The 13,695-nt window shown below is 38.0% G+C and overlaps 2 protein-coding genes across 2 annotated transcripts in view; one reads left to right on the forward strand and one right to left on the reverse strand.

The window, feature by feature from the left end:
- Positions 1 to 13,695, forward strand: part of jakmip1 (janus kinase and microtubule interacting protein 1) — a 50,032-nt gene that overhangs the window by 31,660 nt on the left and 4,677 nt on the right. The gene's annotated exons all lie outside the window — the stretch shown is intronic.
- rtn4rl2b (reticulon 4 receptor-like 2b) lies at positions 1,961 to 5,921 on the reverse strand. Its single transcript, XM_052573779.1, has 3 exons — positions 5,650 to 5,921; positions 4,254 to 4,480; positions 1,961 to 4,158 (listed from the first exon to the last, which is right to left on the reverse strand). Exons 1-3 carry the CDS (start codon positions 5,705 to 5,707, stop codon positions 3,070 to 3,072), a joined length of 1,374 nt encoding a protein of 457 aa, XP_052429739.1. The 5' UTR covers positions 5,708 to 5,921; the 3' UTR covers positions 1,961 to 3,069.

Here is a 13,695-nt window from a genome sequence, read left to right on the forward strand (position 1 = left end):
TCTTCCTCTCGGTGCCTTCTGGCAGGGCGTATTTTTAGTTCAGAACAGAAGTTTGGTGGGGATGAGAGGGAAAAGATGCAGACCCCCACGCTGCTGACGCAGTCTCTTAATCACCCCAACTAATTCACACCAGCCCCCTGCTCATATCACACACTTTATATGATTTTTCCATTCATTCTCCATGCTGACTGATATATTTGATACATATTCACTAATGTACATTCAGTCTGATATGCACATTTGTGTACACTAATGCACACTGTCTGATGCACATGTATGTCGTTTAATGCTCTCACTTGTGTATACTTCATCTGATGCACTCCATCCAGTGCACTCACTAGTGTACACTGATGCATTCTGTCCAACTCACTCACCAGCGTTTATTCCATCTGATGCACATCATCTAATGTTCCATTTGACAAATATTCACTAGTGCATACTCATAGTGTTTACTTCATCCAGTACTGTCACTCACTCGTTCTGTCTGATGCACTCCATATAATGCACTCACTAGTGTATTCTCTTTTTGATACATATTGATTAGTGATCACACCATCAGATTCAATCACTTTTATATACTCCATTTGATAAATATTCACTAGTGTATAATACATCTGATGTATAGTCTCTAGTACACACTCAGTCTGATTCAAACTCACAATAGTGTATGTTATATATTATGCATATTCACTAGTTTACACTCCATGTGATGCACTCCATCCAACACACTCACTAGTGTATAATCCATCTGATGCATATTCACTAGTGTGCACTCCATCTGCAGTCGGTAGTGTACACTCCATCTGAAACTGTTCATTAGTGTACCCACTCTTAAACACTCACTAGCCATTGCATTGTATACTGTGTTGTTGGAGTATGGCCTTATTTGTCCCCAGCAACAGAATGTTATTTGCGGTTCAAACTTTATCTTTTTATAGTCTCTCCCCACATTCTGTTCACTCCTAAGTTAATGGCGCTAATGATCTTGCAGATGGAATATTTACACTTGTACTCTGTCTAAGACACCCAAGCACATGCACTTGTACTCTCTCGGGCATGACACACGCCTGATGATGCACGTCACAGCCACGCCAACACACGTCCATGCAAACAGAACCATCTGGAGAGAGCGTATGAGAAGATGATGAGGTTTAGGAAACGAGAGCTGAATGAATGGCGAGCTCATGAATGCCTGAATGCAAGTGATTGACACACAAGACAGCAGAACAATGCCAAACAGAAAGCCTAGAACAAACAGCACTCTGTGGGAGAATAGAGCAAGTGCGTCTTCAGAGGAGAAATTTCCAGTCAAGTTATTTTGAAAGAGCTTTACATATGTGTGCGCAGAAACTGTTTAGGGCCTGTGGTTACACAGCGATCAAGAGAGTACATGGAGAGTCACTTGCTTATCCCAAGAAATTATTTCCAAAGTGTCTCCTTCTAATGGTCAGACTGTCATTTTATATCTACGTTATCATACCTTTATATATATATTCATTATTATTACTATTATTTATTATTATTATTATTATGATGATGATGATTTACATCAGAGAAAAAGTTGATTCCTAAACATCAATTCTATGACGTTAAATGACTAATGAAAGACCTCTCAGAAATAAACCTTTCTACTAATGGTTTCAGATTACTTGGCTTACTGAAGGGTGTTGTTTAGTGACTTGTCAGGGGAGAAATTCTGAATAATAGTGAAATGACTGTATCAGTTTATATATAAATGTTAAGTTGTGTTCATTAACTAAGTGAAATAATCTCTTACATGTCTACTGGTAGCTGACTGAATGCTCTGTTGGGGACATAAAAACTATATTTGAGCAATTTTAACTGGGGTGAGATTAAAAAATCTTATTGCCTCTCCATCACCATCTGCTAAGTTAATGCTAAAACAAACACATGCCCACACAGATCAAATACTGCAAAACAAGAGATCACTCAATAATAATATTTATTCATGGTGTTTTTATTAATTTTTTTTTTAAGACAAAGACAAAGTTTGTGTTTAACATTTCCTTCTGTCAACATGACAAAAAGAGAAAGACTGTGATATTTTATATACATACAGAGAAACACAGATCTCTCACCTTAAGCAGTTTCAGAGGTTGAATTAAACATTGATTTACTGCCCTAACTTCACCTGATACTCAAAGTACCTGGCACAACTCAGATTAACTAACACAAACCAAAGTACTTGACACAGTTTTTACAAATGAAAAACATTAGCGACGGTCTTTGTCAATGAGTTCTTCCATTAGCTGTCTGTTCATCATATAGTTAGCAGTAGCCCCAAAAAATATTTGGACATTTAAATCACTCCTGAAAAATGTAATTGCATTATGAAATAAATAAAGTTTTTAGTTAATCACTTCAACTATGCACATTTCACTTTGACAATCAGAATGTGTCCTAATACAATATCTCTATTGTTGTATAATTTTAAATCTAATAAACTTTTTTTGTGAAATGTTCTTCTTGAAATTTGGACATTGTAGCACAATTGCCTAAATACTTTTTGGAGCAAATGCAAGTGTATCTGATTTAGTACCCAACAATCACCAAAAAGACAAAGCATTCTAGTTTCTAATCTACTGACCGTGTCTTGTTGGAAACGTTTGTCTAGTTTGTGTACGTGTATGTTCCTATTTACATAATGATGTGATGGTCATTGATAACTGACTCTCCTTTGTCAGAATGAGAGTTTCCTTTCCACGAAGAGACATTCCCCGCCATCTGTGACATTGACCTCTAGTTTTATTCTCCACATCACTTCCTTATTTTCTCTTTGCCCCTCTATTTGTCCTATGTTCCCTGATTTTAGAGAAGGACGTGATTTGAGGTGGCATTGCAGAGCCTGCTGGAATTGCCTGCATGCAGTAGTCATGTCTCTGTTGTACTGTATGAACTGCACAGTGTGTGTTGTGTTTAATTTGTTGTTGTGTGCCAGTCTTGTCACCCTTTCCTGCATGGCTGCTTCTATGCATTTATTAGCATGAGCCCAATTGCAGGAGAAAGATAGTGAAGCAAATCAGAAGAAAAAAGAAGGAGAAGGAAAACTCAGCCGAAGAGAAGGTGAAAAGAGAGAGTAAGTGCTGTGAGCGAGAGGAAGGACAGAAGTGAAGACGAAGAGGAAGATGGGAGAATGGGAGAGTCGGAACCCAGTGGACATTCAAGTTCGAAACAGCGGACTGAGGCTGCATCCTCATTGCCATAGTTTGCCCAGTACTCTTCAGGCTCTAGCTTGGGTAAAGCAGCCTCCTCCGCAGTGAGATCGTACTTGGATGAGAAAGAGGATGATGAAGATGAGGGATGTTTGACAGAGTTGAATGGAAAGGCCTTCTGGGTTTCGCTGCTCTTGTGAAAGTGGCTCTTGGATGATGATGCCGGTTTGTTCTTGGAAAACCACCAACGGGTCTTGGTGCTGAAGGTGGTGGTGGTAGTGCCAGCCAGGGATCCTGGGTCAGGCAACGGGCAGAGGGCAAAGTCCAGCTCTCGCAGAAACCTCAGGTCCTGGCCTTTACGAGGGGCTGGTGTAGAGCAGGTTAGGTCTGAGCTGGAGATCCGAGATTTGCGGAACCACTCCCATAGTGACCTGGCTTCACAGCCGCAGGTCCAGGGGTTACCATTGAGCCTGAGAAACTGCACCGACGACGTATCCTTCAATGCCTGGCCTGGAAGCTCCTGCAGAGAGTTGTTAAAGAGATAGAGGATGGTCAACCTGCCCAGGTCACGGAAAGCTCGCCGATGGACTTGTCGGATGCGGTTGTCATGCAGCAACAGGCGGTCAAGATTTACCAGGCCACGGAAGGCATTTTCTGACAGGACACGGATACGATTGCCATGCAGGAATAGGTGGGTGAGATTGACCAGATCAGAAAAGAGGCCATCTGGAAGGTGGCTCAGCTGGTTCTCCTGCAGGTAGAGAAACTGCAAGCTGTAGAGCTTGTGGAAGAGGTCAGCAGGCAGCTCGGTTAAGTGGCAGCGGTGCATGTGTAGACTCTGCAAGCGCTCCAGCCCCCTAAATGCACCCCCGTCCAGCCTGCGCAGTGATGGGTTGTCACTCAAATCTAGTTCTTCTAGTACACGCAGATTACTGAATGCACCTGCTTCGATCCAAGTGATGTTGTTGGAATACAGCCACAGGACCTGCGGATTCAGAAAGTAAAGACAAAGGTAAATCTCTGCTTAAATCTTCACACGAAAAGATTCAGCGTGATGATTACGTACAGATATGCTCTCACCTGTGTTTCGAAGCCAAAAGAGTCGGCTCTGAGCTCAGTGATACGGTTGTTCTGCAAGAAAACCCGCTGGGAGTCATAGGGCACACCGGCTGGAACAGCAGTGAAGTTCTGAGACTGACAGCTCACAGTCATGGGCATATGGTAGCAGACACACAACCTGGGACATGCCTGACCTGGAGCACAGCGACATGCCAACAACCATATCACCAGCCAAAGAGACAAACCACCTATGGAGTAAAAAAGAGGTAGACTTAACATGATGTTTGTGTTCACATTTGAGAAGAAGCTGTTCCACATCCTCTTAAATAATTTGTTATTATCAAGCCGGATTAAATGCAATATAACAGCTGCTATCATTGCTGGGTTAAGTAATAACATATATTCAGCTTGAAGAAAGCAGTTCTAAGAAAGACTCTATGTCCATTCAGAGACTCCCTCAGTGCATGTTTATGTCCATCCAGGACAGAAAAGTGCCTGAGAGTGCCTTAAACAAAGAAGGTTGGATTAACTTCAGGTTTGTGAAACCGAACCCGATTCAATTACTGCAGCTCATGAATATTTAAGATGGGACCTCACAGGGATCAGTGACTCTTTACAATAACATGGTGCGTAAAGACACGCATGGTGTGAATTAATCATGCTGTGTGCATTCATGTTGCCTGCACAAGATTTTCCTGTAACCTGACCCATGACCTGGTCATTCCACAACCCTTTTAGGACAAGATGTACTAATCCGCTGCACAGGACTAATGTGGAAAATTGTTGGCTACTTTGTTACCTTTATTGCATTGCATACCCGTTTAGGTTAACAGTAGCTTTGTAAATTTCTCAGCAAATTATTGATAATTCTATATTTAACCTGGTTACATCAAAGGGGCTCATATTATATAGATTTGTCTACTCGCATTACACTTATTGATAAATCATAAGTGACTTTACTGAGGTCAGAAAAAACTGGGACTCTAAATGGAAAATGTATAAATGTAAACATACAAAAATGTATTATGTATTTTTTTATTCTTATCATTTATTTTTGTGTATGATATATATATATATATAAATGTGTTTCAATTAATGTCTATCAAACAAAAGTAAAGATAATTATTTTGTAATTATTTTTTTTATATATTTTGTAAAATATTTGTTTGATAGGCTACGTATTTATTGTTACATGATTATATTTTTTTGCATCTTGTACATGTCAAAATGTAACATTATTCAATTAAATGTCTTTAAGTGTACATAAATACATATCTAACAGAAACATATGTTTTAGCACAATATAACCAAAAAATCATTTTCTAAATGTAAATAATGTTTATAATTGTCCCTCCAATTAAAATATGCATATTAATTAAACATTAACTAATAATTACAATAAACAGTTGGTACTTACTCTTGAAGGTAAGCCTGTTGGAGACGCGAGCGCTCCGCGCAGCCGCACGAGATTCCATCCCAAAATCCAAACCGAGAGCGAGTTAGCCTGAGCGCGTGCTGCTATCTGCTCTAACGGTCAGCTCTGGTGCTCGAGGCGACTGCGACTGAGGATCTACGCGCACCCCGACAGTGTTTATAGTCCAGCACCCGCTGCCCACGGACACGGGACGCAACGGAATCTCTCATACGTAACGCGCGCGAGGGCGAGCAGTACGTAGGTGGGGGGAGGAAACCGGACTGTGTGTCTGAGTGAGTGCATTGAGGGGGATGACTAAATAACTTTAACATTTGTTTTACATAGATTTTCTTTTCTCTAGAGTCGTATTAGTAAACAGGCTAGAATACAACAACCTAATTTATGAAATCATTGTGTAGGCTACAGATAAGGTTAATGGACGAAAAACTAAATGGCCTACACTTTTGACAAATAAGCTTATAACTTGTACGAATACAGGTGACAGTAAATAAATCATTTTGGTTATGGTATCATTATGGTATATGTTTATAATATATTATACATACTAAATAATACATATAGACAAAAGCAATTTGTTCTCATAATATGGACACTTAAAATAGAAGTTTCTTTGAATTTCATTGATTAACAGCTTTTATACGATTTTTCAAATCATAGTCATTCACATGATAATGGAATTAGGTAATTAAGGGTTTCTGAGTAAAAACTATTTACATTTTTGTCAGACTTTTATCTTATAATTTCACATTTAAATTTTCTATGTACAGTATGGTGTGTTTACTGTTTTTTGAATCCATGATGATAAGTAGGCTGCTGGAAGCATCAACTTTTGTGAAAGCTTTTCTCCCACTTGACAGCTGTCATATAAAACTATAAAGCCACCTAAACCTGAAGCAGCTTCTATTCTGTCTTCAACCATAAAGGAATGTAGGTATTAAAAAAAAAAAAAAAAAAAAAAAAAAATTATATATATATATATATATATATATATATATATATATATATATATATATATATAGTTGTTGTTGTTTGTTTGTGAATAAAAGTTGTGGTTAAAAGTCTTCTTATCAGCCTTAGATGATTTGTTCTTAGCTGGATCAGCTACTCTCTCAGTTGACCAAGGTGGTGTTTAGCCAGGCAATCAGCTTCTCCCATTTTGACCACCTGAAAAGTGTCTCATTTAAAATCAACATCAGACTAGGCTGAGACATCAACAAACCAGCTTACCCATTGGGAAACTGATGTGAAAAGGACATCAAATTGACATAAAAATGTATGTCAAAAAAGAGGTCAAATGTGCAAAGTTGATGCATAAACTTTACATGACGATTTGATGTAATGTGATTTGATTGAACGCCAAACATATTGACCTACATATACATTAAACCAATATCAGTGTGGGATTAACTTCCTATTTTCCCCCAATTGCTACTTGAAGAAAGAGCCATCCAAAATAAATTTAAAATTATGTTACAGCATCTTGATCGAGTCTTGATTTGATGTCGAATTGATGTCAAGGTGCCCACTGGCTGGTTTAAGATGTTTTCTCACATCCCATTGGAGCGGAAGGGGAAGGTCTAAATGTAGCAGCATCACATCACGTTGGGAAGTTATTTTGCTTCCCTGTTGTAAAATAATTAAAATGTTAGGTTCTATTAAGAGACACACTATTCTTCATATATATCCTAAATTCATACACTAGATGGCAGAGTGCATAATATATAGTGTAAGCACATACAGCACTGGTAAAGCTCACTCCCCTGGCCTCAAGAGGTGTATTAGTGAATGCCTGCTGGTTGATGCTGCTTTAAATCCCAATCAGAGCAGTGCGACTAGGATTAGTCACATGCACAGTACATCAGTTTGGTGAGAATTTTGTGGGCATCAACAATAAAATGACATTATGAGTGTTGTCATAGGAAACAATAATTATTAAGTCTGTGGAAACAATTTTTTCCCCTGTTGTTGTGAATGACAGTATTTCCTACAAGACATGAATACAAAATTAAATAATAATAATAATAATTAAAAAAAAAACATCAATAGAAGAAATTTCAATTTCCAATGGGATAAATGGCACATGGAACATTAACCTTGTAAAGCCTGCCAGAAAAATATAAGCCAGAAACATTATAGCAGACTGTTTAAATAAAATGCATATAAATATCAGTTGTCACTATATCTTCCAGAAATACTTTTTAAGATTTTATGTAAAATATTGCGTACAACTGTTTGTTTTTTTTCAGCAAAGTTTATACCTTGTTGATAATTTAGATAATTTAGAAATTAGGCTATCAAATATGATACTCTAGGCTTATAAGCTTAACATAATTCAAACAAAAATCTTTAAGAATTTTTAAATCCTTTAGCTCCCTCTGCTATTTTTTTTTTCAAACAATAAAATACTATTATAATCAAATACCAGGAGGTAAAATAAAAATTCTAAATAAAACATAATATTCAAGAAGATTCCAGCATTCAAATTTGGTCCTATAACCTGAAATTTCCTCAGAATATTTTTGCTCAGTGGCAATGCAGAGTTTCCAGAGCCACATTTTAGTAGACAAAAAGCTGCTGCATGTGTTCTGTAAAAGAAGTATTATAAATTCATGTATGCATTTGTGTGCAAGTGTCATGTGTGTGGGCTGCACTGAGTCAGAGTTCTGTTCCCTGACCATGAGTGAGGTCAGTGTGCTCCTACTTTAGCATGATGCAGCCCATCTGTACACACACACATGTGTGTACCTATGTCATGACACATGCAAACACACACGTTTGTTTTTGTTTCTTTATGGGGACTTTCTTTTTGAGTTATATTTTATACTGAGCTAATGCTATTATCTAGCTCCCAGTCACAACCCCATGTTGAACCTGTGTACACACACAGAGTCTGCTCTGCCAGAATGTGATCATGTGCATGTGCAGATATGCACACTTTACAGTTCTTGCACTCCTCCTACTCTTTCTCTCAGTGGACCTTATGAAATATCACATGACAAACACTGAATATCATATACACACACAAGAACACACAATTCATCTGTACCCACAAGCTAACTCATCGCTGAGAATCAAAGGTTAAGGCAAGGGACCATGGGGGATGGGACACACAGCCTGCAGAACCATACACACAGTAGTAGGTCACTCCTCGTCATAAGTGCCCTTTGTTCTTAGTATGCTTTGCAGAAACAAGGCAGCCGAGCCTGAGGCTATGCACTGTGCACAATAATCTTAGCCCACCAGCTAACTCATCACTGCACATTCTCTGCAGGGGGCCGTGGGGGAAGACACACACACACACACACACACACACACAAGAAATACATACATGAGGCAAGATCAGACAGATGACCACACTCCCCCTCAACACTTGGGGCAGTGACACACGCTTTAAAGAGCAACAGACGGGTTTGGGGAGAGTGTGTACATGCTTGTGTGTGCATGTCAGTTCATATGTGTCCTTTGACAGTTGCCAACCTGTACTGAACAGCTCAACTCTGAATGTTTCGTTCTATTACCATGAACATGTTTTTCAGCTTTGTACTGTACACGTGTGCCTTCTTACAGAGGTTGAGAAGAAAATCTTAATATAAATCTCCTAATGTACAGCATGTATTTGTGTCACAAATTTAGTTCTTAAAGGTGAAGTGTGTAATTTCTGTGCCAACAGCAAAAACGTGTTTCTGTACAGGTTGTCTGCAATAAATTACTGCAGAAATGATGTTTTTGTAGGGCAAAAGTTAGCATCACTCTGGTTAGTCAACAAACATAATCAAAGGTTTTGATATAAAGATAATATTCACAAATAAGCATAACTTTTATGAATTTTGAAGCCTAAATACAGTTGTCAGATTAAATAATATTCAGTTAGTCAATGTCACTACCACTAAGCTTCCTTCAACTCTTCCAAAATTATTTCGAATAGATTTAAAATGTACAAGTTGGAAAGTTTTAGTTAGAATAGTTTGCAAGAGAATGAAGCAAAGCTTTAGTGTTGTCTTTGAGCAATACACTATGCTGTTTCGTTACTAAATGAATCCATGTTTTTGAACAAATTTTGTGAGCCAGTGATTAAGAAAGTCACAAACGAATCAGCTGAATGAATTACTCAATGACCCACTCACCCACTGGCAGTTTTAGTTTCATATTTAGAGTATCTTTCAGTTATTATTATTATTATTATTATTATTATTATTATTATTATTATTATTATTATTATTAATATTGTTGTATATTTTAAAATGAATATTTCAGTACTCAGTATATTTCTATTCTCATCTCAAAAATTATGTGCAGCTAATTATTTTTTTTTAATTAATAATAAATAACTTAAAATAACTAACTTATTAAATAGTAAAAAAACAAACAAACAAAACACTTATTTAATGGAAATGTTCCATTTAAACAAAATCCTCTCCCACCTGTTTAGTACTGTCAATCATTTATACCTCTAGACTTAGCTATCTGACCTGTTTTTGTCTAAATAATGACTTTGCTTTACTCCTACGACTTATACACTTCCTGTAATAGAGAGCAGAACCTTATCATCACTGTCATCTTTGTCTAACTGACTAATATTTACCTCCATTCCCTTTTTACTGCCTCCTTTTTTAGATCTGTCTATCTGCTCTCTATTCATTCATACATCTCTATTTTTATACAAAGGCTGTCCCTGTCATATCTCAAGCCAATATGACGTAGATTAAATGATGCAGAGAGATGAAGAGAATGTGTATGAGAGAGAGAACACAGTTAATGGTACAAGCTGTTGGCAGAGAGCAAATAATCAAATTGCTTTTATCTACAAAATGGTTCAAATCAATAGCGTTTTTTTTTTTTTTTATTATCAGAGCTTATCACCCATTCGTAAATCGTGATCCTTCAGATGCTAGATACTGAAAGAGAAAGACATCAAATTTCAAAAGGGAAGAAGTTATGTGGGATGCTGAGCTACATAATGAAGAAAATATGAGTGATGGTGACTGGCTACAGAAGAAACACAATGCCTGTAATTAAAGGCCTAGATCAACTAAGGCTCACACCACAGAGACAGCAGAAGTACACAGAGAACAGAAGACTCTAAATGAGTAATTTCCTCTTTTTCAAAGATGTCTGCTAACAGCTGCGACACCTTAAGAGAACACCTGCAGATCTCAGACAAATCCACTGATTGCTTTCAATAGAGACAGTTACCGTCAAAATAGCAGTTGTCCAGTGGCAGAATATTTGAACAATATCAGGCGCTGATATGATTCATACCTACTTGTAAGAAAACCACAGCAAAAATTGTTGCCTGGTGGTACAGACGATTAAACTCCTACCAGCAGATTGCCATACAAATGATTGCCATGCAACACAAGGTTGGACAGTGGAAAAACTGCAATAACCTGCCTGCCCACAACATGGAAACTTATGTCAGGCATTGTGCTTGAAGAAATGTGCAAGGCTCAGATGAGAATTGGGAAAAGCATGAAGGCCAAAAAACATTGGGTCTCGTTCACTAAATATGCGTAGGCACAGATTTTTGCCTGAAATGTGCGTACTGACGTTTTCACGAATAAATCATGATTCATCAAAAACTTTCGTACTAAAATTTATCCTAAATGTACGAGGTCCAAACAACAATCACCTGATCTATCCTTATATAAACGGTGATTAATGTGTCTCATCTTGTGTTTAGAGGCATGGCACACTTGGTACTGCTTGAAGACATCAGATATGTTCGCTGAGAGTGACGAATGGCTTTTCAGTCGCTTTAGGTTGCCCAGAGAAGTCCTCATTGATTTATGCAACTCACTGGAACCACACCTAAGCCACATCACTAACGCTCTCACCCTATACTACCTTATCTCAAAGCCTGTGTTATAACCCATGCTTCTTTTTTACCTGTGCCTGTTATGCCAGTGGATACACTTTTAAATAAATTTTTTTTCCTGTTTTCCACCTCCGCCAGCAAAACCTCACGTTCATTATCGTTAAAGATAAAGTTATTTTTTTTTTTGTCTTTTGTTTCGGTGCCATAATTGTCTTTCTCTGTACAAGTGCCTCGTTGTGGAAAGCCCTTATATGGAGCTGGTTTGGGCATGAATTATGCTAATTACTGACCTCGCGCACGCGGGCGCTCATTTAGAAGACTCCAAATTCAGGGCCGCTACTCTTCACGCTTTATATGTTACCCTTGGGAGATATCATCAGGAAACAAGGTGTTAACTTTCACTGTTATGCTGATGATACTCAGCTCTATATTTCCTCGCAGCCCGGTGAAACACACCAATTTGAAAAACTAATGGAATGCATAGTCGATATAAAAAATTGGATAACAGTTATTTCTTACTGTTAAATTCAGAAAAAACAGAGGTGTTAATTATAGGGCCTAAAAACTCTGCTTGTAATAACCTAGAACACTGTCTAAGACTTGATGGTTGCTCTGTCAATTCTTCGTCATCAGTTAGGAACCTGGGTGTGCTACTTGATCGCAATCTTTCCTTAGAAAGCCACGTTTCTAGCATTTGTAAAACTGCATTTTTCCATCTCAAAAATATATCTAAATTACGGCCTATGCTCCCAATGTCAAATGCAGAAATGTTAATCCATGCATTTATGACTTCAAGGTTAGACTATTGTAATGCTTTATTGGGTGGTTGTTCTGCACGCTTAGTAAACAAACTACAGCTAGTCCAAAATGCAGCAGCAAGAGTTCTTACTAGAACCAGGAAGTATGACCATAAAAGTCCTAAATGTGTGAGAAACAGCCCATAGAGAGTGTTCCTTGTTATGTGTGGAAATTTACAGCTGCTGAGACTCTGTAACCTTGGAAGAGCAGAGGTATATAAGGTGGAGGACTGCCCTCTTCCTGGGTCGGTTTCACTCTGCAGGAACTCAGTGTTGCTGTATGACTGTCTGACTAAAAGCTTTCTTTTAATTATACCTGAGAATGAGTCTGTCTCTTATGCTGATGAGAGTTGATTTAAATTTTGCCACGACAACAGCGATATCATTGACTTGATTGCAAATAAATGCACAGACACTATTTAAACTGAACAGAGATGACATAACTGAATTCAATGATGAACTGCCTTTAACTATCATTTTGCATTATTGAGACACTGTTTTCCAAATGAATGTTGTTCAGTGCTTTGACGCAATGTATTTTGTTTAAAGCACTATATAAATAAAGGTGATTGATTGAGTATACCCTGAATTTTTTATTTATTATTATTATTTTATTTATTTTTTTTGCATAAAAGCAGCTTCTGAATCTATTAACTCAAGACCTGAATCTATTAACTCAAAATTTAAGACCTGTTGAGAGTCTGGAGAGTATAAAGTCAAGACTGTGGAAGCAAATAATGATAAGGAGTTCACAGCACATTGCAGCATTAGTGCATGATGATGGACAGCATATTATCAGTTAAAACTCCTAAAAGCAGACTTTCATTTGTCTTGTGTTTTCTTCCTGTTTCTATGTTGTCTTATGTGTCAGCACATGGCTTTGTTGAGGGTTTTACTCAGCCATGTGCTCTTCTAGCCCTTCCTGCCTGTTTCCTCTTTCCCACAACATCTTGTAAGCCCTTGTTGATTTAATTGTGCTCACCTGTTCCTTGTGTGCCTTCCTCCCTGTTTATAGTTGTCTTTGCCCTTTTGTATTTGCCAGTTTGTGGTAATTTGTACCCTCACTGTGTTTGTCTTTGTCTCTGTCTCAGTCTGTGGATGTAGCAGAATATATGTTCCTGTCTCCATGCCTGTTTGATTTGTTAGTTCTTGCCCTAGTCTTGTCTCTTGTAATTCTAGGTATTCTTGTATTTTCTCCAACGGCATGGTCTTGCAGCCCCCTCTGTTACTATAGTATTCTGCCTGTTCATGTCTGAGGCAGCTCCAGTGGGGCTTCCCTAGCTGTCTCTGTTTCCTGTGTTCCTGTTGTGGTATCAACTGTGCACCTCACTACCCTTTTGTATCAGTATGTTTTGACAAAAAAAACCTGTTGCTCGCACTGCAATTGGGTCCTCCTTCCAGATCCCAATGTTACAA

This window comes from Carassius gibelio, chromosome B14 (genome assembly GCF_023724105.1).
Source record: "Carassius gibelio isolate Cgi1373 ecotype wild population from Czech Republic chromosome B14, carGib1.2-hapl.c, whole genome shotgun sequence".
Classification (NCBI taxonomy): Eukaryota; Metazoa; Chordata; class Actinopteri; order Cypriniformes; family Cyprinidae; genus Carassius; species Carassius gibelio.

Coding starts and splice junctions, on each gene's coding strand:
- rtn4rl2b (XM_052573779.1), bottom strand. CDS start 5,707: ATGGAATCTCGTGCGGCTGCGCGGAGCGCTCGCGTCTCCAACAGGCTT. Junction 4,481..5,649: donor CAACAGGCTTACCTTCAAGA/GTAAGTACCAAC, acceptor TTTACTCCATAG/GTGGTTTGTCTCTTTGGCTG. Junction 4,159..4,253: donor CTTTTGGCTTCGAAACACAG/GTGAGAGCATAT, acceptor CTGAATCCGCAG/GTCCTGTGGCTGTATTCCAA.